Genomic DNA, 27581 nt, shown 5'->3' on the forward strand with positions numbered 1-27581 from the left:
CGCCATCATATTCTACTGCACCCATAAGCATTACAAAGATTAGCTAGTGACTGGCTCAAGCAGGCTTTATCTATCCCCCATTTCTTCGACATGGCTGGACCGCCATTGTAAATAAGCACTTGCACTTTGTGTCACCCCCACCTCACCCCATTGTAGATTGTAAGCTCTCACAAGCAGGGTCATCTTTATTTTTGCTTCAATTATTGTATCTTATACAACTATTACTTATGAATGTTTGTATTCGAACCTCTACACTGTAAAGCGCTGCGGAATATGTTGGCACTATAGAAATAAAAAGATTATTATATTATTATTAAAAGAGAAATAGCATCATCCAGCTCATTGATCGCTGTCTCTCAGTCAAGAAAATTGCAAACTACATCATGTGTGTCATGACAGTTGGAAGAATACAAAATGAAGACTGTCCATCCATTCAGAAGCCGTGAGGTGGACGTCAAGGCAAAATATCTGAGTCAACAAGTCGGCTCATCACAAGGTCTATCAGTTCTGGCTCAACAAACAAAGTATTATAGGTGGCTTGTACGCTTCGTAATAGTGAGATCACAGAAAGGTGATTTTGAGCAATTAAACAAAAGTCAATTGACTAGGCTCTGATGGGTGTAAATGCGTCAGAAAGAAATAAGGGAAAAAGGGGCTAACAATCAAGAAATTGAAGGAACTGTTAAGTTCGGTGGAGGAAGCCTGGTGATATGTGGTTGTTTCACAGCCAAAGCCGTTGGATACTTGACGAGGATTGATGGAGGTCTCAATTCTAAGCTATATGTGAGTATTCTACATGGCGAGGTACTTCAAACACTCAAGTGATATGGGTATGAAAAGGATGATATTGTGTTCTAGCAGGACAACGACCCGAAGAATACGTAAAAATTGGTGAATAAATGGTTCAATGACAATGAAGTAAAGGCCTTGGGTCTCAGCAAAATTGAACACTTGTGGTTTAAGTTGAAGAAAAAGCTGTATACACACCCAAGTGAGTCAACCAGTATACACCAACATTGGGAACGTGTGGAAGAGACCTGGAATCAGATTTTAGTTCAAATATGCTTGAATCTGACCAAGAGCACCAGAAGGATTAAGGCAATGTTGAAACCCAGATATGCATGTGTGGCGCCCATGCCTGCCTCAGGCGCCACAGGGTACTGCACCCCCATTAGGGTGTAGTACTCCTCCTGGGTCAAAGGAAGGTCGAGGTCGGGTTACACATGCACATACATACAGTCACAGGGTTGCCCTCCCCAATGGGGAATGGGCCAGGGTCGGATCACAGTAGGGGGTCACTACAGCGGTGGGTTTACAGGACGCCATCGCACCAAGGGCTCCTCAGATCCACTTGACTGGGGACTCAGGGTCAGGGAGAAGCAACCACCAGGGGGGAGCTAGGAGCACAGTGGACAGGTGAGCAGGTTGACCTAGTGAGAGTAGTGAATCAGTCAGTGGCAGAGACTGGGGGCAACAGCTCAGACCACATAACACCACAACTAGAGAAGAGTTCAGCTTCAGACACAGAGCAGAGCGGACGTGCCGCGCGCAGCTATATGGACCAAGGTGTTAAACACATTCACTGGGGAGAAGCAGGGCAGCTGCTTCCACAGGACTGGCACTGTCGGGATACAGATTCCTAGGGCAGGCATACTTCAAGTTGTCTACCAACTCTGCAAGAGTCGCGGGGTATGGTTACAGAATGTCACCGGACCCGTCCTAAAATCCGGGGTTGAGGACCGGCCCCATAACGAAAACGCGCTATCAGCATACAGAACGGGACATACTTTACTGACACCGGGACCCTCAAGTGCTTCACACCACGGAGGTCCGATACTTAGTGCACAAAAGGAGGAGAGAGCTCACAGGCCCACATCCACACCGGACTTGACCTTTCACTGATCCGGGATCGGCTGAAGCCCATCATGGCAGAGAACGGTACCTCGGGCAGCGCTTGAAAGACTTGCGGGTAAAAACACCTGGAACCGCAGCCCCTGTCTCTGCCTCTCCTTTAACCGTTGCTGTCGCTCAGGTCTGCGGTGCCAACAGGGACTACCATCAAACCCCCGCCATCCTCCCAGGGTTATCCCGCTCCGCCTGTGGGGAGCGACACCATCCCGGCTGCACTTAACATCTGCCCCGGTGAGAGACCCTGCAGCGGCAGCCCCCATCCCTGGCCGTGTACCACAGGTCTCATCATGATCCTCATAGACTTTCCTAAACCCCCGACTACTACCTCCATCCTCCCTGCCACCCTCCAATCCTCCCTTCTGTACGCCTCGGGGCAATGGAACCAGGCCAGGCCACGCCGTGATGATGCAGAAGAATCTGCACCCCGACCCGACAATGAGTAGGTTAAAACACCTGCCCCATGAGCAAATTTATGTATGAGATAGCCAAGATTGTCTATAAAATGAAGGTAGTCACATATTTGAAACTGTAGTGAATGGTCAGATATAGAGTCTGAAAGTCAAAAGTTCAAAACATTGTTACCCTTTTGCTCATCAGTGCATAAAGACGTAGTGTCTGATTCATTAAGACTGGCATTGTACAATGCCAATCATAATGAATAGGCATGAGGCGGAAGATATGCTGAATTCATTAATATGAAATATGCCATTTATTGAGTTGGGTGCTTCTCAGTGGCATGCATATCTGTGTGCATCAACAGGTGATCTATGCTAATCAGGTGGATGGGTGATGCCATGCCACATTTTGCCCATGCTCCACTCATATCTGGATGTAAGAGTGGTGTGAAAACGCTTTGCATAAAACATTTTGCCAATTTTCAAAACATTTAATGCCAAAAAACTGGCGTAAAAACTTTAATTAAATGGGCCACATTTTCATAAAAAAAAAAAAAAAGAGTAGAAAAGAGCCAGTATTGTGATCATAGTTAGTAGAGAGGATATGATATATAATCACTGAGAAAAGCCAGAGAAAAAGTTAAACAGCTGTGTGGGTTTGGCCAGAAGGCTAACCCGCTATTTAGAATGACAACTGCTAATAGAAATTCCTATGAGAAGATGTTTTTCCTCCTTGAATTGAATGACTTGAAGGCCACCTGTTGCTGTTTGTTGTTAGACTAATGATAAATTCATCATAAAAAGACTGAGATACAATCATCACTATCACTGATGTAAAAAACTTTTCAGTAGTTAATGGATATTTAGATTCTAAGCTCGCCAAGAAGTGGCAGCAAAGACTTTATTTGTGATGCTGTCACCTAATATTATTCTATAGATTTTGATATCTCCAGATTAAATTACAGCAAAACACTCTGATTATTAACCTTCATTAGCCTGGAGAGCCAAATTCAATTTCAAACTTCAATTGGCCACTTATTTGCAAAAAGAGATTAGAGAGGTTTATAATATCCCCAGATGACTAATTTATAATTCATGAATATGTATGGAAAACATAAAGAAAAAACCTAGTTATACCAGCCACAGAAAATTCTAATGAAGTGCTCTCAGCAATAACGCAAAAGTAAACCACTAAACTCTATTCAGAGGGACTAATAGGCATGAACACAAGCTACACTGTTACATTTTATGTTAGAATTAATTAGAAAACTGTTCCCTTTCTTGAGAAAGGTTCATATCCATGTAGGGTATGGCTTCTCAACCATTTTCTTAAAGACCCCACTAGCAGAATATGGTAATACCTAGCACTCATCTATCCAACGTAAGACAAATAAAAATAAAAACATGTTTCATAGGGCATCACTGTAAGACTGAAAAAGCATGGAAAGTGAGTCAAGAACGTTTCAAAGATGAATCATCTTTTTCGGCAGGTGTTAACTTATGAAGAACATGGTTCGTGTGTGGAACTCATTGTATTGCACCTTCAACAAAGTTCTATTTGCTCCTACAAACCGTTGTGGTGGATTAAGCACCGAACCACAACTCTTATTATTCAAGTGTCACTAATTCCACTAGGCTTCACATAAGTACATGCTAAAATAAAATTTAGCTTAATTCTTCCTTTTCTTCAACAAATTGATGGGCTCGCCACAAGCATCATGCTCCTCTCAGCTTGTAAAGAACTAATGATAATCTTGGTAGACAGGTCAATGAGTATTGGTGCTTTTCCAAAATGTTTCATTTCCCAAACAGTCAGTCTTTATAAATAGAGATGAGTGAACCCGAAGTTCAGTGGACGGTGTTTGTACTAAACACAGACTTTCCAAAAAAAACAGAGTTTGGGTTCAGAGTTCAGGTGCAAACCACTCGTGAAAGCATTGCTGTGTTCAGGTATGCTCGGCCCAGTGCGAGCCACTTGCAGTGTTTGATCGGCTCGCACTGGGGATAACAACAGCATGGTCGGATGTAGTGTGCACCAAACAAAAAATATAGAAAACCCCTTCCCACCTGCCTCTGTAAGTGATCTATTTATGGCTAGCTGCATGTGGGAAAATACCTGAACTTCCCGATTAGTGACTTCCATTGGGGTTCACGTCAAGTCTGGGTCCCAAACAGAACTTTATCTAAAGTCAAGCTAAACTAACTGAGCTGAACTTTCACGGGTTGCTCATCTCTATTTAGAAAGAGTTATTTTAAAAAGGTAATCCAGTAGGAAAAAAAATTCCACCTATCATCATGATAGATGATAGCTTCTATATTAATGAGAGTCTTATCACTGGGACCCCCATAGATCACCAGAATGGGGCAATTTTATCTATGCAAGAATGACGTGACAGTGAACTGTAGCTCCAATCATTCCCTACTGAACTGCTATAGAATAAAGAGTACAACCCCCATGATGAATTATAGAAATAGTTGAGTGCTTTACTTGGTTATTGTCCTCAATATTGTGGAATTTGAATGAAACTGCAGTGTCCAAGGTTGAGCACAGTTCCAAACTCCCCTTCACTGTTGTTATTCAATGAGGTGGAACTGGAGCCCCTTCTGATGAGTCCCAGCAGATGCCTTAGCAATTAGACATTTAACTTAAAAGGGTTTTATAGGTATTGCTTTCAACATGTGGGAAATGTAATGTCGGGAATCATGATAGTATGCAATATACACACTGTTAGGATTCTTCTCCGACTATTCAATTGGTCATCACGTGTCTGCTCATATACAATTTTCATACTTGGAATGACTTGTAGAACATTTTCTCTTCTTGTTCCTCTGTATGGAACATTTGTGAGAAGCAGAATAGTAGCAGGTTGGCACAAAAGCACAAGAATGATAATATTAGGCCTCTTTCACACGTCAGTGATTCTGGTACGTTTGTGCTTTTTTTAAAACGTACCAGAATCACTGACATACGCAGACCCATTATAATCAATGGGTCTGCTCACACATCAGTGATTTTTCACTGAACGTGTCTCCGTGCAGCGTGCACCCTTGGCCGTGATTCTGCACGGAGACATGTCAGTTTTTGTCTGGCATCACTGATGACCCACGGACCACACTATGGTGTGATCCGTGTGTGATCAGTGAAACACGTACAAGAGAATCACGGACATATTAAATATTAAAAATTTTCAACTTACCTTGCCTGCGATTCGCTCTGCAGCCTCTGCTTTCGGCAGCTCCTGCCTGGCTCATGAATATTCATGAAAGCAGGAACTGCTGACCAGGAAGTAGCTGCTGAGAGCGGTGGGCGGACGCTGCAGAGCTGGAGACTTCAGCACCATGGACAGCAGCAGTGAAGGCAGGTGAGTAATGTCCATATGCAATGACTGATCACGGATTGCACATGGACAACCCACGTGTGCCGTGAATCACGGAACACAGAGGGACATGTGCGTGTTTTACACGTCAGTGAAGAACGTCAGTGTTTTTCACTGACGTGTGAAACGGGCCTAAGAGTGATCATGTGACAACCGCTCAAACTGTCAAGCATAGCGGATATTAATCTGTTAGAATTACTGATGTTATACTTCAGCGCCTTTAATGACAGATTTTTTTTTGTGTATAAGTCTAATTTATGCTGATTAAAAGCCAATACTGGACGGTGATCTTTGTGTTTCCCTTCATTTTTACGGCTTTGAAGAGAGAATGAAGAGACCTCATGGTGGACCTTACCCCATAGTGTTACTTAGTGCTCACAATTAGAAGGAATATTGTGATCATGATGATAATTACATCAATTATCTTGTTATAATTACTTTCCTCCAAAAAAACATTACACATAGAAACAGAAATATCTGACACTTCTGTCAGAGCTGAATAAACAAGTCCTAATAATTACTGATGCTTTTTTCCTCCAGATGCCTGGGTGATTTGATTACTTGCTGGATTCAGTTATTTTTTCCTCCATACAATCTATTTTAATTGAGGCAGTATCACAACCTTGGGAGCGTTTCCCAGCTAATAGGTTATATGTATGGCTCAGACGCAGTGTGCACTGAACCAAACCGCTTGCAATGCTCCAAACTTGTCTCATTTATTTTACATGTAAATGCTGTGTGATGAAATATGCATTACTTACATGCTTCCAGTGGCAGAACTGCTGTCAGTAAACAGGGAACCATTAGTCCTTTCCATATGTGCCAGCCTAAAGAAAGAAAAGAACATATAATATACACACTGGCCTCTCAAGGGTAAATGCATTTTGTTTTTTACAGTTGAACGATTAACTTTTTCACCATTTTGAAAGAGCGGTGTGACTTTTTACTCTACAGAGCGACATGACTTTCAAGCACATTGACTTTTTGGAGTTATAATTGCAAAATCTGTTACTATTCATTCTTTTTATGTTACCGTAATCAACAGAGTTAGAACATGTTATGAGAAAAACAATCCAAAAGCACAATACTGCCATCTACAAACAAAAATGTGTGAGTGTTAAGCTGGTGTCACACACAGCGACAACGACGTCGCTGCTACGTCACCATTTTCTGTGACGTTGCAGCGACGTCCCGTCGCTGTCGCTGTGTGTGACATCCAGCAACGACCTGGCCCCTGCTGTGAGGTCGCCGGTCGTTGCTGAATGTCCAGCTTCATTTTTTGGTCGTCACTCTCCCGCTGTGATACACACATCGCTGTGTGTGACAGCGAGAGAGCGACGAAATGAAGCGAGCAGGGAGCAGGAGCGGCATCTGGCAGCTGCGGTAAGCTGTAACCGGCGTAAACATCGGGTAACCAAGGGAAGATCTTTCCCTGGTTACCCGATATTTACCTTCGTTACCAGCCTCCGCTCTTGCTGCCAGTGCCGGCTCCTGCTCTGTGCACATGTGGCTGCAGTACACATCAGGTAATTAACCCGATGTATACTGTACCTAGGAGAGCAAGGAGCCAGCGCTAAGCGCGGCTCCCTGCTCTCTGCACATGTAGCACAGCGACGTTATGATCGCTGCTTCTGCTGTGTTTGACAGCTAAGCAGCGATCATAACAGCGACTTACAAGGTCGCTGTTACGTCACCGAAAATGGTGACGTAACAGCGACGTCGTTGTCGCTGTCGCTTAGTGTGAACCCAGCTTTACGCTGTGTGCGCACAGTGCATTTATCTATACAGATTTGGTGCAGATTGTGGCTCAAAACTGCATGTCTATCCTTATGCCAGCAAAGTCAATGAGAATTCTGAAGTGCTGTGCACACGTTGCTTATTTTTTCCTTGCAGATTTAGTGCAGAAAATAATCTGCAGCATGTCAATTGATGCTTTTTTTCCTGCGTTTTTTAGCCCTTCCACCCATTGACTTCATTAAGAAATACGAATGGCACAAAAACGCACCAAAAACGCATTCTTTTTTCGGTGCGTTTTTCTGCTACAAGGTGCAGATTTGATGCAGAACATTCCTGCACCAAATCTGCAAGGGTTTCCATCACAAATCTCTGCACAAGGTCATTTATATGAACATGTATATGTATATATATATATATATATATATATATATATATATATACATATACATATATATATATATATATATATATATGGGCTTTGGGACCGCCAGACTGGCAAAAATTGGAGAGCGGTAGGTTGAAAACATACTGTACACATAGCCCTCTACTGAAAGAATAATGCAATGTTGTAAATTATATTCTTAAAGCACAACTTTGAGTAATGGGCCACTTAAACTGGCCAATATCCGGTCAGTAATGAGAGCTGATCTGCTATATCCATGTTGTTCAGCGCTCGTTTACCGGCTTGATTATTGATGGGATAGAACGATTACCAATATGATATGGAATAAAGTTAGTGGCAGCTCATCCCGTTTTCCTGGGGCGGCACACTTTCAATAATGATGATTTTCATCCAGCATAAACATCAAATCATGCAACAAACGAGTGCTTTAGTCATTCATCGGGTGACTGCCGGCATGTTTATTGTTTAATTGAACTGATAATCGGGAACCAGCATCCTTATGAACACTCATTGGCGTTTTTAAAAGGCCTTAAAGGGAACCAGCCATCTGATTCATCCTGCCCAAAACACGGACAGCATGAATCACAACCTGAATGAATGACTGCAGCCAGATATTTACTTTTTTGGAACACTTTTCAGAGAAAATATAGTTAGAAGAGATGATACTAGGCCGGCTCTTTCCAGCACCGCTAGAGGTTATTGACAGGTATCTCCCCAAGTGCTCACGAGAGAAAATATTGGAAATTGCCTCTAGCAGCGCTGGAAAGAGCCGGCCTAGAATCTAATCTCTTCTAACTATATTTCCTTGTTACAAATAGCTAATACAAAAATAGTCTTTCAAAAATCATCCCATAATTGTGTGTTTGCAAGACATAGCAATATCCCCTTTTAATTTTCTTTCAGCAGCATTAATTTTTCTGAGGCTCTGGATGTAAATTGGATTTCAACTAAATGCTTCTGCTTTGAAGTAAACTTCTGGAACAGTTATGTCGTGATGATCGGCAAACACACTTCTTTCTTTTTAATAAATATGTAAATAAGTGTTGAGTTTCAGTCTTATAGGAAGCAGCAGCATTATCTGCCTCTGTACCCTTTTCTATTTCTACTCAAACTGAATTGAAGATGACAGTCTTGTCAGAGATGCAAATCATGTATGTACACCTATGTAGAGATGAAAGTCTTTTTCCTCTTGTACATTTTCAAGCCTTTAAAACATTTCTGCACAATGTAAACACTTATAGGGAATCTGTCAGCAGATTTTTGCTATGTAAGCTGTAGCCAGCATGCTGCAAGGGTTAAGACAGAAAGTTCAGGCATTCCTGTCTTGTCACAGTCCAATCTTTTGTTCCTTTGTTTATTTGCTGTTTGTTTATGCAGCAGGGCCCTTATCATTGCTGGATACAATGTCAAGTGCACAGCAGCCTGGCATGCTCCCTGCTGTAATTGACTCACTGTCAATGTTCGGTCTCTATTGAGAGCCTGGTGTGGGCGAGACAGCTCTGTCAGCTCTGCTACATGGCTAAATATAGAAATTCTTATTGTGTCAGAATGGCTGCACCCAGTAATGTAAGTGGTACATCGCTGGATTCAGGCTCTCTTTGCCTACATCATGTTCTGATGTGAGGTAGCAGAAACCTGGTGACAGAACACCCTTTAACTACTAACAAGCTGGCGTTATATGAAGAATATGGCAAAATAAGGTTTCCCTGTTTCAGCTGCAGCCTATCAGTGAGCTTAGTGGTTCTAGTCTGCTTGTGCCATGTACTTGGGCAAAGCCGCTAAGCTCACTCATTGTATGGAGCACTGTCAATGTGGCATCAGCACTAAAGACACTAACAGACAATGGGAGTTGAGATGAAGACTCAGACCTGGACCTAATGATGGAGAGTTAGGTCCTGTGTGCACTGGGAAATAACTTTTTCTTAAGAAAAATCTGCACCCTCTAGCAGAATACCGCACCCATGGCAAAAAACGCGGTAATAACGCACCCGTGGGTTGGTACCTGCGTTTTTTTACGATTTGTATGGCAAAAACCGCAGGTACATGCAGAAAAAAAGTGACATGCTCATTCTTTTTGCTGCAGAAATTCTGCAGCAAAACCTAGAGGTAAAAAAAAACGCAGTGTGCGCACAGCATTTTTTCCCCATAGGTTTTGCTGGGGAAGGACTGCCACAAGTTTAGGGACAAAAACCACACCTTCTCTGCCGCGAAAATCGCAGCAAAAAATGCAAAGTGTGCACAGGGCCTAAAGCATGGTTTGTTTGATTTTTGTAAAACAAACTGTGCCTTGGGACTGGAGTTTTCTGAAACCGGAAAAACCCTTTAAAGATAACAGAAACTAGTGATAAAAAAAAGTAAATAATGAACAAAGAAAGATATACAACTACAGTATAATACATAAAAAATATAAAGTGTAAAATAATCACAATAAGATTTCAAAGCAGGAACAAAAAACAATACCATGGAGTATCAAAATAATAATGCCCTAATAGCACTTCTATTAATCAGGCAAAACTTGCAAGTATCTAAATGTATAATATATGATATGGCAGGCACAAACATTTTGTCTAAAGTTAGATGACTTTATGCCTATTTGCTGAATGAGTGAATCAGTTTGCTCTCGATATTACAAACAATTTCAGAGATGATTTCCAATGGATATTTTACAGAACATGGTTATTTGCAATTAGCACATACAGTATATCACAAAAATGAGTACACCCCTCACATTTTTGTAAATATTTTATTATATTTTCTCAGGTGACAACACTGAAGATATAATACTTTGATACAATGTAAAATAGTCAGTGTTTAGTTTGTACGGTAAATTTGGTGTACTTTCCATGGAGATTGTGAAAAGGGAAACTTGGAATATAGGGCAGAGGTTAGGGAAAAATAAGCTTTTTTTTTCTTACATAAGAAAGCCCATGAGAAAATGTTCAAGTGTTCAGAAGTTAAATCTACTTTCACTGGAATGAAATCTGGGTGTTAAAAATTGAAATAAAGGGTCCCCAAGATACGATCAAACCATGCAGGCTGAGTCTGCTATGTGTGTTCCTGTGTACCTTGTTGATACACTATAGGTTTTGTCGATATCCTGTATAGAGGGGTTTTTTTATATTTATTTTTTCCTTTATATTTTTGTCTTTGTTACATCAATAAACTATAATAGTTCACGTAGTCATAGTGTCTGAACCTTTTTGTACTCATATCGTAAAACATACATCTAAATACTAGTGATGAGCGAGCACTGCCATGCTTGGATGCTCGGTACTCGTAGCGAGCAGTTGGTGCACGGATGGGGCGCGACTGGAGTACCTGGCTATAATGGAAGTCAATGGAGGACTTGACTATTTTTACAGATTTACCGTAAAAATGATTGAGCCCCCCATTGACTTCTATTATACTCGGGTCGCACCCATAGAAGCCCCAACTGCTCGTTACGAGTACCCATCACCCGAGTATGATAGTGCTCACTCATCACTAGTTACGAGTACCGATCACCCTAGCATAGTAGTGCTCGCTCATCGCTAGTTACGAGTACTGAGCACCCGAGCATTATAGTGCTTACTCATCGCTAGTTACGAGTACTGAGCACCCGAGCATGGTAGTGCTCGCTCATCACTGGGTATGAGTACCGAGCACCTGAGCATGGTAGTGCTCGCTCATCACTAATTACGAGTACCGATCACTGGAGCATGGTAGTGCTCGCTCATCACTACTAAGCACCTTTAGAAGATCTCACTGGATCAAATTTGGAGATTCAAACATAAACTAGAGATATGAAAATAACTGCAGTATGCTGAAGAGGCACAATACAAATTTGGATGTATCAGCTCACAGACCCGAATGATGTGTTATAATATCTATAAGCTTAAGTTTAACACTATTGCTTGAAGCTATTCCAGAAAATGCAATCTCTTGAGATTCAGGTAGGGGAACCGATACATTACAAAGTTTAGGCAATCAACCCTTAAATTGTAAGTGAAGCAACTATAATTTCCTCGTTGAAAGTATACTACTGTAGCAAACGCTTACCGGCTGGCATACTGCTCTATCCTGGAATGTGTGTCATCATCAAAAAGTTCAGGGGACTGCAAAGGACTAAAACAAAAAAAAAAGGGTATGAAGTAAAGGTTTATGAAAGCACATTATGATAAGCTGAGTGTGAAATATTACACTAAATGAAATAAATAGCAGGACTGGGGAATTCGATATAGACATTATACTCACTCAAATTGGTCAGGCCACATGCTGATGAGTGTAATAGGGCTGTAAAAGAATAAGAAGGAAACCAAGAGAGAAAAACTTTAATGCCAAAATAGAGACAGCAGAAAAACCAAAAAGCCCAAATCCTCTAACGCCCAAGAGAGTGTTAATGACAGAAGCTCCAGTGCAGGTTTCCTGGCATCCTGCGCACTCAGAACATCCTGCAGCACATTTCTAATATATATATTTTTGCCGTCCAAGGTAATCTCATTGAGGATAACGGCTATAATAAATCTTTTTTCTTGATAAATGTGCCAGGAATTGCAATGAGGTTCAATGGAGCTTGAAGTTAGGTCAGAAGAGCCTCTTTGTGCCAGGAGATAATAGCAGTGAAGAACAATACAGTGGAAACCAGAAGCGTGTCCAAGGCAATAAGTGTGAATACCATTTAGGTATATCTAAAGTTCTGTTATTAAGAATCACCCTGCATACATTGCTGAATCTCACTGTATAAATCATTATTTGTTAGTAACGGGAAGCTCAGCTTGTGGTAGACAGACCTTTTTTGTTCTGTTACTTGACTGCTCACAGACATGGCTATTATAGCGAACATGTCATTACATTCATGCTGCTCTAGGCTCAGGCAGCACAATTGTAGCCAGTTATGTTTTACTCTGAGAAGGTTCAGCAATTCAGTATAAACATAGTTTGAAAAGTCAATCATGGACTAGAAAGAGAGACCTGACTAGTCAGGCATGGCCCCCCAGGTTATTGACAGGTCTCTGATGTGTCTACATGGGGAAACACCAGTTAATCAACTGGAGCAGGGCAGGGAGAAGCAGGTTTGGAGCCACTCTCTTGTTAGGTCGCCCTCATTTCAAGCTATGATTTGTCTGAAACGCCACAGCATTTCACAGAAACATATACTTGGCAGCAATAAGGCTGCTAGGTTCTGATTCATTTTGCCCATGATTCAGGCAGCATGAATTTAGTGACAGGTTCCCTGTAAATGAATTAATGACTCATTGTAAATCAATATTTCTGATGCTTAAAGGGTTATTCCCATCTCCAAGATCTTATCCCAATATGTAGTAGGTGTAATAATAATCTTAGCAAATATCTACAATTAGAAATGTAGTATAGTTCTCCTGATATAGCCATATCTCTTACCTCATGTACAGGGCATTGCAGCTTAGGTATCCATGGTTATGACCACGAGAAACTAATTAACTGTCACTATATGAGTGAATGTAAACAAGGATAAATAAGCTGCAATGCCCTGCACATGAGGTAAGAGACATGGATATATCAGGAGAACTATATAATTAATTTCGAGTTGGAGGTATTTGATAATATTATTATTATTACTACACCTATTACATATTGGGATAGGATCTTGGAGATGGGAATACCCTTTTACCTGCTATCAGTTAACAAAACTACTATTCTACAAATGTTGAAATTTTCTGAAAAGCCACAACCGGGTCAGATCACACTTACTCCGTACAAACATTTTTAATTTCAAAATTATTTCCTATTTCCAGTAGGATTTTTTTTATTATAGCAAAAATTTGGGTCCAGCAATCATTTATCCTGACATATTTTGTCTTGGTTTTTTTTTTAGTTTAACAGTATAGTTTGTTGGAATTACATTCATACGCATTATGTACAGTATTCATACACAATACTCATTTATTCATACGCACACATGTATTTGATTAATCCCTTATTGATTCTTCACCCATCCTCCCAACTGTTTATTTCAATTGGTCCTTCAGATTTCTGTTTTTCACTGGATAGAACGACACAGAATGCTACGCTAGTTTGGCTCCTCTGTGTCTGTACACTGATGTCTCAGCTAATGGGCGTGATGATGTCATTACTGTGCACCCACTGTGCGGAGAAGTGTAGAGCTGCAGAACACATGCTACTGCAGAGACCGGACCAGCGGGGGAAAGAGGAGAGTTGAGTAGTTATCTATTTATTAACTCAGTGATTACACTGGTGTCCAATGGCCATGATATTATATGGATGTACTGTATATGGGCTGAACTATAATATATGGAAGACTATACAATATGGAGGACTATGGGGGTGACTTTTAATATATAGAGGACTATGTGGGTTCATTTTAATATATGGAGGACTATAGGGGTGCACTATAATATATGGAGTATGGAGGTGCATTATACTATTTGAAAGACTATGGGGTGCATAATAATATAAGAGGACAATGTGGTGCATTCTAATATATTGAGGACAATGGGGGTGTATAATAATATATGGTGGACTATGGGGTGTATTATAATACAGTATATGGAGGACCATAAGGTGTGCATTATAATATATGGAGGACTGTAGGGGTGCATTATACTATTTGGAGGACTATAGGGGGTGCATTATAATATATGGAGGACTATGTGGGTGCATTATGATATATGGAATACTATGGGGTGGATTTTAAAATATGGATGACTATGGGATGCTTTATAATTCCATATATAGAGGACTATGGGTACATTATAATATATGGAGGACTATGGGGTGCATTATAATATATAGAGGACTATAATATATGGAGGACTGTGGGGTGCATTATAATATATGGAGGGCTATAATATATGGAGGACTATGGGGGTACATTACACTATTTGGAGACAACATCCCAATTCAGGGGAGAAAAACGAAAAACTTCTTTATTCTGCCTTTGATGTGACATTTTGACCTATTATAGGTCTTTTTCAAGCATGCTTAAAAAATACCTATAATAGGTCAATATGTAGCATCTATGGCAGAATAAGGAAGCTTTTTGTTTATCTCACCTGAACTGGAACTCTGTCTTTCTTCAATTATTGTGAATTTTTCAAAGTGGACTCCTTGAACTTCTTGATGGGCATTCACCTTGGGCTAATTGCCCTGCTTAAAGATCCTATGTGCTTTGTGTGCTGCAAACCTCTTTTTCTCAAGAGACCTGAGCTAATCTTCATAGATAGGATGGCTACTTATGTAGGAAGATGGGTAAAAGATTACTTAAAAGATGAAAATATTTTTTAGGTTGGAAGAAGTTTCACATTTTGAAAGTTGACTCAAGTTCTGGTTTCCATTTTTTTTACATGTATAAACTATAGGTAGATAAAATATCAAACAAATATAAACCAAAACTTGAAATGCGAAGGGACATTTGAATTACATTGTTGATGTGATAAGGTGATACTTTTGTTTTATTGTACATGCAATATCCTCTCACCCTGTAAATGTCAAAAACTTGACAAGAAAAGTTTGAGATTTTCTCCTTCGTTTAACTTATTCCAGTCAAAAAACTGATAATAGGATCTAAAATTCATATTTAGATGCTGATTTTATGGAACAAATCTGTTGCTTAATTTAAACGACTAGCAGTTGTTAACTCAAAAAAGCAGGCTAAGTGTAACGCCGTTAGCAGCTGACTTACGTCTCCATGTTATCTCCCTCAAGCACAGTCTGTACCGGTAGGTAGCCTAGTCTTGGATGCTTGTCAAAGTACTTCTTGGAACGGAACTTGTTTTTCAGCACCTTAGTGAAATCTCGGACATCTTCCCCCGATGTTGTCTAGAGAGATAAAAAAAGAATCAAACATTTATACATAGCAGATGTAACTTCTCAGTTTATTGGCTTATAGCCATTTTCCATTGTATCATCTGGGACCTATTGCACTAGATGGATTTGGAAGACGGAGAAATTTAAATAATGAAAGTTTGGCAGGAGTTGTCCTCCAGCCTAGCAGATTGACAGTGTTCCACTAAATCTGCATAATAATTAACACAGAAGTTTGACTTCTGGACAAAAAATAGAATGACAAACTCTGGCACCAATCCAATCTCCAGGAGGGAAAAAGAGCAAGTATTTAACAAAATGCAATTAACACCATAGCACACCAAGTAAGGATATGCTCCCCTAAACAGGATATACTATTAGCAAAATATATATATATATATATATATATATATATATATATATATACAAATATATAAAAAAACCTTCTGATATTTAATTATTACAAAAATAGCACTTCCCTCCAAAATAAATTAAGAAAGAACGGTAAATACATCATTAGAGGCAATCTGTCAGCAGGTTTTTGCCACCTCATCTGAGAGTAGCATAATGTAGAGACCCTGAAAAAAGTGATGTATCACTTGGATTACTGGTTGCAGCTGTTATGACACAATCAGAATTTTTAGATTTAGCCATGTAGCAGAGCTGAGAGAGCCATCCCCGCCCACACCAGGCTCTCAATAGAGATTGTACATTGACAGTGAGGTGGCAGTCAGAGGAAGGGGTGTGCCAGACAGCTGTGCGTATGACATTGTATTCCAAGCAATGATAAGGGTCTTGCTTAAACAAACATAACATATAAACAACAGATCAGACCTTAACAAGACAGACATCCCTGAATTTTGTGTTAACTCTTGCAGCATGCTGACTTCAGCTTGTATAGCAAAAACCTCCTGACAGATTACCCTCCCCAGACAAATTATATTGAGGGAGACAATGATTGGGCGTTTGGAATTTAACTGCCTGAACCTTTTATTCTGAAGGCAAGTGACAAGAATCATCTGGCAGAGACTTACTCATAGAGACATAGTTTTTCCCATAGAGACATAGAAGTGCTCAGCTAAGCTAAGAGTATATGGAGGAGTCAGGAGAGATGGCTGTTTGGCTGACGGTTATCTAATGCCTAAGGCTCCTTCAAGTTCTTGACCTAGAAATACTTCCAGAAAGGTGACATAAATCAATTATTAAATTGAAAAATGTGGTTCTCACACTTATTGAATCCTTGATAATTCTATCAGCCAGTTAACTTTGCCTCTTCTTTTATAATTCACATAAGCACTTAAAAAAACAACACACAAAAACTGTTCATGTTGAGCCACAAACCAGACACAGCCCATAGACAAGCAGTTAGATTACTATTCCTGAATAGAGATGAGTTAACTTGAAAAGAAAAGTTTGGTGTTCGTATCGAACACGGACTTTACTAAAAAAATAAAAAATTAGTGTTCGAGCTCAGGTGCTTTACATATATTGACAACTCGCTCAAGCATCACTGTGCTCTGGAACACTCGGTGCTCAACCCAGTGCGAGCCACTTGCAGTACTTGAATGCCTCCCACTGGGGGGTAATAACTGCGTTATCGTACATAGTGTATACAAATAAAATAAAAATGGAAAAACCCCGTCCTCTCTTCCATGGAAGGGCTCTATTTATGGCTGTCTGCATGTGGGCGTAGAGCCGAACTGCCCAACTGGTGACTTCCATTGGGGTTCAGGTCAAGTTCAGGTCCCAAACTGAAGTTTATCTAAAGTCCGACTGAAGCAAATTTCCTTGGGTCTGCTCATCTCTATTCCTGGACAAAGCTTTCAAGATTTATGGTGTTATTTATGGTGTTTTATATGAATTTGCTTCACTATAGTTGAGGCTCATTTAGATGGGCAGATAATTGTAAACGAACATTTCTAGGAACAATTACTGGCTCGACCAAACAAGCTGGCAAACACCAATAGAACAAGCAACATTTTCTTAGTATATGTGCAGATATTTCTTGATAATCATCCTTTCTGTGCTGATGGTATAGTATCTGTAATTTTACACCTTCTACCCTTGTGTTACTGGAATTCATCTTCCCAAACACTGAATTCCTGTTAAGCTTGTGGTGGTCTGCCATTCTACCATATAGGCACAGCAGTACTCAACCATTGTTCGCTATTGACTGTGATATCCATCCTACTCCCATATTCCCTAACGTCTATTTATTTCCCAGATTTGCTACCATTTTTCACTTGTTCAGTAATCATTGCATAAAGAAAATGTACCTGAACTAACTGATGTTTTGCTTTATTAGTAAAGTGAGCCTTGCCAAAAAACCTTCACACTGAAAAGTGCTTAGTAACAACATTATTCAGTGCGCTAATTGACGAAAAAGTACACATCATTCAATTACAATTTAAAAAGACAACAAAAAATAAGAATGGAAAACCAAACTGAAAACAAATTTTCCTAAAATTGCAGTCAACAACAGTAGCAATACAATAAAATATTATGTTCCTAAAATTTTCGAAATGGAAGAGTATACAAGCATGATAAATTACATAAAAATAATCACGTGTACTATACTTCCGCTAATGCCAACCCCCAACCTTCTAGCAAAATCATCATTTAAAATATTAAATTGCCATCATTTGTCATCATTTAATTGCCTGAATTGACAACTATAGGACATAAGTAAAACATCATTAGGATACTGTCAACTTACATGAGTTGTAGAGCTTGGGAGAGGAGCATTGAAGGTTATCCACTACCCTAACTGATTTCATTTTTTTATTCATGAATCGTGCTTTTATGTGCTACTAAAAGTATTCATATTCTTATTATAGTATTACAAACCTATTATCATGCAGATAATATCACTTGGTGTCTCCTAGTACCAGCTCTGATATTTACATCGATCACCTATACTCCCAAGGCTTCCCATGCTCTATTACTACAAGTTCCATCATGCATTGCAGTGGCCTGTGAGAGAGCACTTAGCGCGCGCCCTCCACTCTCCACACACCACTGCTGGAGATATTGGGAAATACCAAGCGTTAAAGCAACCCAGGCTAGGTGCCAGCCCCTCTGGCAATTACCAGATGACCAGTACAGCCTTCTCACTGTGCTTGTTATACAAATCTCAGTGCTTTTCAGCTGTTCATGTCAATGATTAGATTACCTAAACCCTTTGCTTTTGAAATGCTCATTCCAGCACTTCACTAGCAGAGGTGTCAGCCCCTGCTGTTACTGCTGAATGAAACCGTCAGCTGAGTTTGCGTGAGGCAGACTAATTGTGTCTTCAGGAGGCATGCTCAGGAAGCTGTCATTCATTCCAAAACATTTACACACACCATCATTAGCCCAGTGAAAACTTCCTTTCATTTGATCCGATTTCTGTGCCGGAAAATTAATTATTGGACTCGAGAGAGGAAGAAGAAGAATCTGCATAACAATCTAGTACTATGTGATCTATACATGCAATACAAGTATATTACAAAAGGTATTCTTTAGAAGAACTATGATATCTATCTAGGGGGTGAAAACGTAGTGGAAAGCCCCATTAAATATGGATTCTTTCTAAATGTCACCACATACAGTACCTACATTTCTTTCCCACCAACCACACTTTTGTTTATACTGTATAGCTAATTTACACACATTTAAAATTAATTTAAAGCCAAGTCATCTAAGCACATGTAAGCCTAATTTCAGTTCACTTGTCTTGCCAATTAAAGAAAATGAATTTGTCATAATTGCTATTCATGAAGCGAGAGAGAGCTCTAGAAGCAGACCTAATATATATCGAGCTCTATAATAATAGTAGTAATCATTTTATTATATAGCGGCAAAGTATTTAGCTGAATTTTACGACTTACAGGATAAATGTACAAACAATATCAGACATTACAAAGTAACAAATAATTCAACAATTCAAACAGGGGTAAGGGCTTTGCTCACAAGTTTACAATATCTGAGGAATTGGGGCTGATGCAACAGGTAAAAAATTCTTGTAAGGCATGATAGAGCCATCATTACAATAAGAGTGGAAGGCCATGTTCACACATGTTTTTGCTTCATTTTCTTCAATACTTTTATGTAAATAAATGCAAATAAAAAGCTGCTTTTTACAGTACCAGCAAAACCTATAAGATTCAAGAAATCTCATGCACACACGTGCTTTTTTTTCCTTATTGAAATGGAAAACTGCATTTTAGAAACAAGCAGCATATCAATTCTTTCAGCGTTTTTGCTGCTTTTTTTTTACCACTGAAAGCAATGAGAGTTAAAAAACGCAAATATGTTTTTTGCAGCGTTTTTTTCTGTATTTCTTTCTGCGTTTTTGCTGCTTTTGTGGTGAATGAAACTAACATTATTTAAACATGTACTGTAGATAAATGACACAAAAAATGCATCTTTTTTATTGTGCAATATGGACTGTGTGGACCATCATACTATGTGGTGGGGACTGTGGGGCCATGATACCGTGTGGTAAAAATTGTAGGGCCATCATACTGCAAAGTAAGGACTGTGTTGGCACTATACTATGTGGAATAATGTACTGTGGGAGCTTCCGAATATATAGTGCATGTGAAGACCATGCTCTGCGGGTGATCATACTATATGTGGAGGGTTGTATGGACCATAAAACTGAGTGAACGGAGCTGTGGGGAGCATCACACTGTCTAAGTGGCTGTGAAGACCATAATGATGTGTGGGGGGCTGTGGAGGCATAATACTATGTAAGGGAGCTGTGGGTGCCATCATTCTGTGTTGGGGCATCATAATGTGTATGTGGGGGATCTGTGGGAGCATCATACTGTTGGATGTGGGTATAATGTGAGTGGGTCACATCATAAAATGTGTGGATCACTGCTGGGTATTATACTGTGTTGGAGGCATAATACTTTGCTGGGTGTACTGTTGGGTCATCATACTGTGTGATTGGAGGGTATTGTGGGATAATTCACCTTTGGGGCATCATCAGGCCCGCCATCAGGTCATTACTACACTTACTGGTGTATGGGGCCCGGCGAGCAGAAGCAAGGAGGGGAAGCCCTGACCAGGCCCTCCCTTTTCTGCATCTGCTCACTGGGTCCCAGGGGCAGTATTCGGCCAGATCTGTATTCAACTGAACATGCAGATGTACGTTTAGTTGAAATATATTGCTTCTTACCGGCCTGGGAATAGTTAACAGCCACCAGCCAATTAGTTGCTGGGAACTAACATTGGCGCGTGTATCACCGGCATATGATGTTACGGTCAGGCGCCGGCATGTCTAGCACCATATATGAATAAATTATAGAACGTCACTGGACCACGGTCAGCTGAGGGGGGAACTTTTTTTTTTCTTTTACGAAAGGCTGCAATATGGGGCCAGGAAAATCGGGGTAGGATGAAGAAACATATGGGGGCAGGATGAAGAAACATGAGGGCAGGATGAAGAAACACATGGGGGCAGGATGACGAAACACATGGGGGAAGGATGAAGAAACATATGGGGGCGGATTGAAGAAACATATGGGGGCAGGAAAAAGAAACTTATGGGGGCAGGATGAAGAAATGTATGGGGCAGGATGAAGAAACTTATGGGGGCAGGATGAAGAAACATATAGGCAAAGAATGAAGAAACATGGGGCAGAATGAAGAAACATATGGGGGCAAGATGAAGAAACATATGGGGGCGGATTGAAGAAACATATGGAGGCAGGATGGGAGAAAATATGGGTGCAGGATGGGAGAACATATCGGAGCCAGGAATAGAGACCCATTGGGGCCAGACATTATTACCGTAGGGGCTAATTAAGGGAAAATATTACTGCTGTGATGTATTTATTTTTGAGAATACTGTTTCTCAATGGGGGGGGGGGGGGAGTCCTGTTACTGTACAGGGCAACATTATGTTGCTTTTTTCTTCATCTGGCATAGTATAGAAGTTGGGGAAAAATTTGAGAATGTGCTCTAGAAGTGGTGCTCTAGATAATTGTGTGTTACTGTCTGCAGAGTAGAATACTGGAATGCTGGAAGAAGTAATAGCGGTATGTGTTGAATGAAGAACAAAAGCGAAGATGAATGTCTTCATCTAGAGACATCACTGGTGAGTCAGTGTGTTACCTGAACACTTACACTATACACTGTATACTATATACGGGGCTCCTGTGTATAATGTCACCGGTAATATATGTATTACCTGTATTGTGACAAAAAAATGTGATATGTGTATTGATTTTACATACCTCCTGAGTGGGCAGTCCCCTTAATTAATGTTCCCTGTTAAGGTACCGTCACACTAAGCAACAATCGCTAGCAACATCGCTGCTGAGGCACAACTTGCTAGCGATGTTGCTGTGTGTGACATCCAGCAACAACCTGGCCCCTGCTGTGAGGTTGTTGGTTGTTGCTGAATGTCCTGGACCATTTTTTAGTTGTTGCTCTCCTGCTGTGAAGCGCACATCGCTGTGTGTGACAGCGACAGAGCAACAACTAAATGTGCAGTGAGCAGGGAGCCGGCTTCTGCGGACGCTGGTAACCAATGTAAATATCGGGTAACCAAGAAGCCCTTTCCTTGGTTACCCAATATTTACCTTCGTTACCAGCGTCCGCCGCTCTCAGCTGTCAGTGCCGGCTCCCTGCTCCCTGCACACATAGCCAGAGTACACATCGGGTAATTAACCCGATGTGTACTGTGGCTAGGAGTGCAGGGAACAGGGAGCCGGCACTAGCAGTGTGAGAGCGGCGGACACTGGTAACGAAGGTAAATATCGGGTAACCAAAGGAAGGGCTTCTTGGTTACCCGATGTTTATCGTGGTTACCAGCGTCCGCAGAAGCCGGCTCCCTGCTGCCTGCACACGTAGCAGAGTACACATCGGGTAATTAACCCAATGTGTACTGTGGCTAGGTGTGCAGGGAGCCAGCGCTAAGCGGTGTGCGCTGGTAACCAAGGTAAATACAGTTAGGTCCAGAAATATTTGGACAGTGACACAATTTTCGCGAGTTGGGCTCTGCATGCCACCACATTGGATTTGAAATGAAACCTCTATAACAGAATTCAAGTGCAGATTGTAACGTTTAATTTGAAGGTTTGAACAAAAATATCTGATAGAAATTGTAGGAATTGTACACATTTCTTTACAAAAACTCCACATTTTAGGATGTAAAAAGTAATTGGACAAATAAACCAAACCCAAACAAAATATTTTTATTTTCAATATTTTGTTGCGAATCCTTTGGAGGCAATCACTGCCTTAAGTCTGGAACCCATGGACATCACCAAACACTGGGTTTCCTCCTTCTTAATGCTTTGCCAGGCCTTTACAGCCGCAGCCTTCAGGTCTTGCTTGTTTGTGGGTCTTTCCGTCTTAAGTCTGGATTTGAGCAAGTGAAATGCATGCTCAATTGGGTTAAGATCTGGTGATTGACTTGGCCATTGCAGAATGTTCCACTTTTTTGCACTCATGAACTCCTGGGTAGCTTTGGCTGTATGCTTGGGGTCATTGTCCATCTGTACTATGAAGCGCAGTCCGATCAACTTTGCGGCATTTGGCTGAATCTGGGCTGAAAGTATATCCCGGTACACTTCAGAATTCATCCGGCTACTCTTGTCTGCTGTTATGTCATCAATAAACACAAGTGACCCAGTGCCATTGAAAGCCATGCATGCCCATGCCATCACATTGCCTCCACCATGTTTTACAGAGGATGTGGTGTGCCTTGGATCATGTGCCGTTCCCTTTCTTCTCCAAACTTTTTTCTTCCCATCATTCTGGTACAGGTTGATCTTGGTCTCATCTGTCCATAGAATACTTTTCCAGAACTGAGCTGGCTTCATGAGGTGTTTTTCAGCAAATTTAACTCTGGCCTGTCTATTTTTGGAATTGATGAATGGTTTGCATCTAGATGTGAACCCTTTGTATTTACTTTCATGGAGTCTTCTCTTTACTGTTGACTTAGAGACAGATACACCTACTTCCCTGAGAGTGTTCTGGACTTCAGTTGATGTTGTGAATGGGTTCTTCTTCACCAAAGAAAGTATGCGGCGATCATCCACCACTGTTGTCATCCGTGGACGCCCAGGCCTTTTTGAGTTCCCAAGCTCACCAGTCAATTCCTTTTTTCTCAGAATGTACCCGACTGTTGATTTTGCTACTCCAAGCATGTCTGCTATCTCTCTGATGGATTTTTTCTTTTTTTTCAGCCTCAGGATGTTCTGCTTCACCTCAATTGAGAGTTCCTTAGACCGCATGTTGTCTGGTCACAGCAACAGCTTCCAAATGCAAAACCACACACCTGTAATCAACCCCAGACCTTTTAACTACTTCATTGATTACAGGTTAATGAGGGAGACGCCTTCAGAGTTAATTGCAGCCCTTAGAGTCCCTTGTCCAATTACTTTTGGTCCCTTTAAAAAGAGGAGGCTATGCATTACAGAGCTATGATTCCTAAACCCTTTCTCCGATTTGGATGTGAAAACTCTCATATTGCAGCTGGGAGTGTGCACTTTCAGCCCATATTATATATATAATTGTATTTCTGAACATGTTTTTGTAAACAGCTAAAATAACAAAACTTGTGTCACTGTCCAAATATTTCTGGACCTAACTGTATACCCGATATTTACCTTAGCTGCCAAAGCGCAGCATGCTTCCACGTGTAGCGACGCTCCAGTGATCCCTGCCAGGTCAGGTTGCTGGTGGGATCACTGGAGCGTCGCTTAGTGTGACATCTCACCAGCGACCTCCTAGCAACTTACCAGCGATCACTATCAGGTTGTATTGTTGTTGGGATCGCTGGTAAGTTGTTTAGTGTGACTGGGCCTTTACGGTGCCCAAACACCTCCTAAAGCTTTTGCCTGACCACCTTTCCTTCCAAGCCCTCTTATATACATGCACACTGAGCATGGCTGCGTGTGCATCTGTTTTCAGTAAGAAGAGTGGGGTAAGCTGCCACCACACTTGATCTCGGTTATCTAAAGAACAAAAGAATGAACAATAATATTCAAGATGTTCATTCCTTTTTTTCAAAACAACTTTATCAGTCAATGAAGAGTCAATGAGTCCCATACACAGAGATTTTAGCCTGCAGTGCGCCATGCTTCAGATAAGGCTTTACACAGACTGAATAAATGAGCCATCTGTACATACATACAGGTTCCTCCAGAGAGTAATTCTCTTTGTAGACGCATTCTTCTTTGCCTAATATAGATGCAGTAAAATTTTTCAACTCCTCATTGGCAGTTCTTTTTTTTAGCAAAATTTACAAACGGCCTTACATTAGCTACTCAAACAAGAACAATTTAACTAGCTCAACAAAATGATTATAACAAGTATTTTTTTTTAAATTCAATAGAAAATGACACATTAAATGACTACTGCACTCTCAGAAATATGTAACCCTCTGAATAGATTTCCTTGTTAGAGCACAGATTTGGAAGTAAGATGTTATCTCAATCAAATCTGATGGAACTCAGAATGATCTGACTCCCCCCACACCCACACTGATTGACATGAAATAAGAAGTGGAAGGGTTTGTAATGATATCACTACACATTAGCTGCAGATGTTAGTGAGTAGTGGAGGGAATGTTCTTTTTTCCCATGCGTGTTGCTGCCTGCTTACAATTGGCTAACCTCATGCAGGGGAAGAAGTGCACTCCCCCAGAGATAGATCTCTGGTAACACCCAGCTGAACTTAATGAAATTATAAACTAAACTTTACAAGCCAATATCTGCAACGGAGAAGAGAAATTGGAAAAATAAAACTAAGTTTTACTCATCTCTTCAGCCACCACTCTATGATGTTATAATGCGGCCAGTTTAACATGGTAAAATTGCTGAAAAATCTCCTTTAACCAGTTTATAACCAGACCATTTCCACCCTTCCTGACCAGGCATATTTTCAGGTTTTATTGTACATGCACTCTTAACGCCTCTAAAAATATTCTAGTTTGGGTATTCAAATCACTTTTGCCTCTTTTTTTGTACTGCTAAAAAACATTTTAAATGGCATTACCCTTTATGTAAAAATTATTTTTATATAACTGACATATGTTAAGTGCCTGGGGCTATTAACTGTGATTTACATTGTCAGAAAACTATCTTATATTTTTTTTTATTTAGTATTTTAATTTATTTTTCCTTTTATCATTAATTTTACACATTGTGTCCTACTTTCCTTTTGGGGGCATTTTCACATATTAGCTGCATTATTAACCATTCTATTTATTGCTGATTTCCCCTGTACCCGGGGATGTGAAATTAGCCACAGTTACAGGCTGCATAGGAGTTACAGCCTCCTGGCTGCATAGGAGAGCTTATTGGGTTGCCAACAACTCCTGCTCCTTTGTTACACCTAGTGATCAAATGTTTACTGGATCCCGAGGAGGAAATAATGAAGCACAATCAGTTCAAGAAGCAAGAAGGTGAACATGGTAAAAAAAACATGTTTACCATTGAGAAATAGGTACATTGTTTGCTTGATCGGTTTACTGCAAACAGCATAAAGACTGTACATCTTACAAACAACAAAAGGTTTGATTGCAACCGCAGATAAAGGGCTTTAAGCTGCCTAAAGGTACCGTCACACTAAGCAACATCGCTAGCAACATCGCTGCTGATGCACAACTTGCTAGCGATGTTGCTTAGTGTGACATCCAGCAACAACCTGGCCCCTGCTGTGAGGTCGTTGGTTGTTGCTGAATGTCCTGGGCCATTTTTTAGTTGTTGCTCCCCCGCTGTGAAGCATACATCGCTGTGTGTGACAGTGACAGAGCAACAACTAAATGTGCAGGCAGCAGGAGCCGGCTTCTGCAGACGCTGGTAACCACAGTAAACATCGGGTAACCAAGAAGCCCTTACCTTGGTTACCCGATATTTACCTTCGTTACCAGCGTCTGCCGCTCTCAGCTGTCAGTGCCGGCTCCTGCTCTGTGCACATGTAGCTGCAGTACACATCGGGTAATTAACCCCATGTGTACTGTAGCTAGGAGAGCAGGGAGCCAGCGCTAAGCAGTGTGCGCGGCTCCCTGCTCTCTGCACATGTAGCTGCAGTACATATCGGGTAATTAACCCGATGTGTACTGTGGCTAGGTGTGCAGGGAGCCAGCGCTAAGCGGTGTGTGCTGGTAACCAAGGTAAATATCGGGTTGGTTACCCGATATTTACCTTAGTTACCAAGCGCAGCATGCTTCCACAACGCTCCAGCGATCCCTGCCAGGTCAGGTTGCTGGTGGGATCGCTGGAGCGTCGCTTAGTGTGACATCTCACCAGCGACCTCCTAGCAACTTACCAGCGATCACTATCAGGTTGTATCGTTGTTGGGATCGCTGGTAAGTTGTTTAGTGTGACTGGGCCTTAAGACCAACGCCCAATAACCATATTAAGTTAGCATTTCCTTCATTTATTTACAAATTATTTAAATATGTTTTTGAAAACATTCTATGACTATCACAGAACAATATTGTATAACGAGAAAACATGGTATAAGAATATGGCATTCAAATGTCCTAAGCAATTTCAATTACACAACTTCAAAGGAGCCAACAGCAACGTGACACTACTGATGAGAGTTCATGTCACTATTCATTGACTTCTATGAATTTTAAGCACACTGCTTCTGTTATGTAACTGCAACTTTTGCTGGCTGATGCATCTGAGATGTACTGGGTGTCAAATACTGTGTGACATTGCTGACTTTGAGGTTTCCAAAAAAATAAAAGAAAGACAAAACAATAAAATCTATGTATATTGCAACTAGTTTTCCTTCTGCAATAAGCTGGAGTCCTGTAAATGAGAACAACCATGCAATGTTTTGCAAGTATCATTTATTATGTATGAAGTATTCATGACTCAATGAAATAAACTCGTGATTACGCTAACAATTCCTGACAAGTTGCCTGTCACGATATTATTTTCTTTTGGGGGAATACAATATTTCGCGTCACTGTACAAATAACACATCAACCGTAATTACAAATCCTACAAATCGATC

The 27581-nt window shown here is 40.7% G+C and overlaps 1 protein-coding gene across 8 annotated transcripts in view; it reads right to left on the minus strand.

Annotated features, from left to right (window-relative positions):
- The window catches only part of UTRN (utrophin), a 1025654-nt gene that overhangs the window by 49222 nt on the left and 948851 nt on the right, over positions 1–27581 (minus strand). For 5 of the 8 annotated variants that reach the window (XM_075339520.1, XM_075339515.1, XM_075339513.1 and 2 more), the window contains 4 exons: positions 15484–15620; positions 12057–12095; positions 11862–11927; positions 6445–6510 (listed from right to left, as the gene is read on the minus strand). In XM_075339520.1, the coding sequence (XP_075195635.1) occupies positions 6445–6510; positions 11862–11927; positions 12057–12095; positions 15484–15620 (308 nt within the window). The remainder of the gene's footprint in view (positions 1–6444; positions 6511–11861; positions 11928–12056; positions 12096–15483; positions 15621–27581) is intronic. The other 3 variants (XM_075339517.1, XM_075339516.1, XM_075339514.1) reach the window with 1 other exon arrangement.

This window comes from Anomaloglossus baeobatrachus, chromosome 3, assembly GCF_048569485.1.
Source record: "Anomaloglossus baeobatrachus isolate aAnoBae1 chromosome 3, aAnoBae1.hap1, whole genome shotgun sequence".
NCBI lineage: Eukaryota > Metazoa > Chordata > Amphibia > Anura > Aromobatidae > Anomaloglossus > Anomaloglossus baeobatrachus.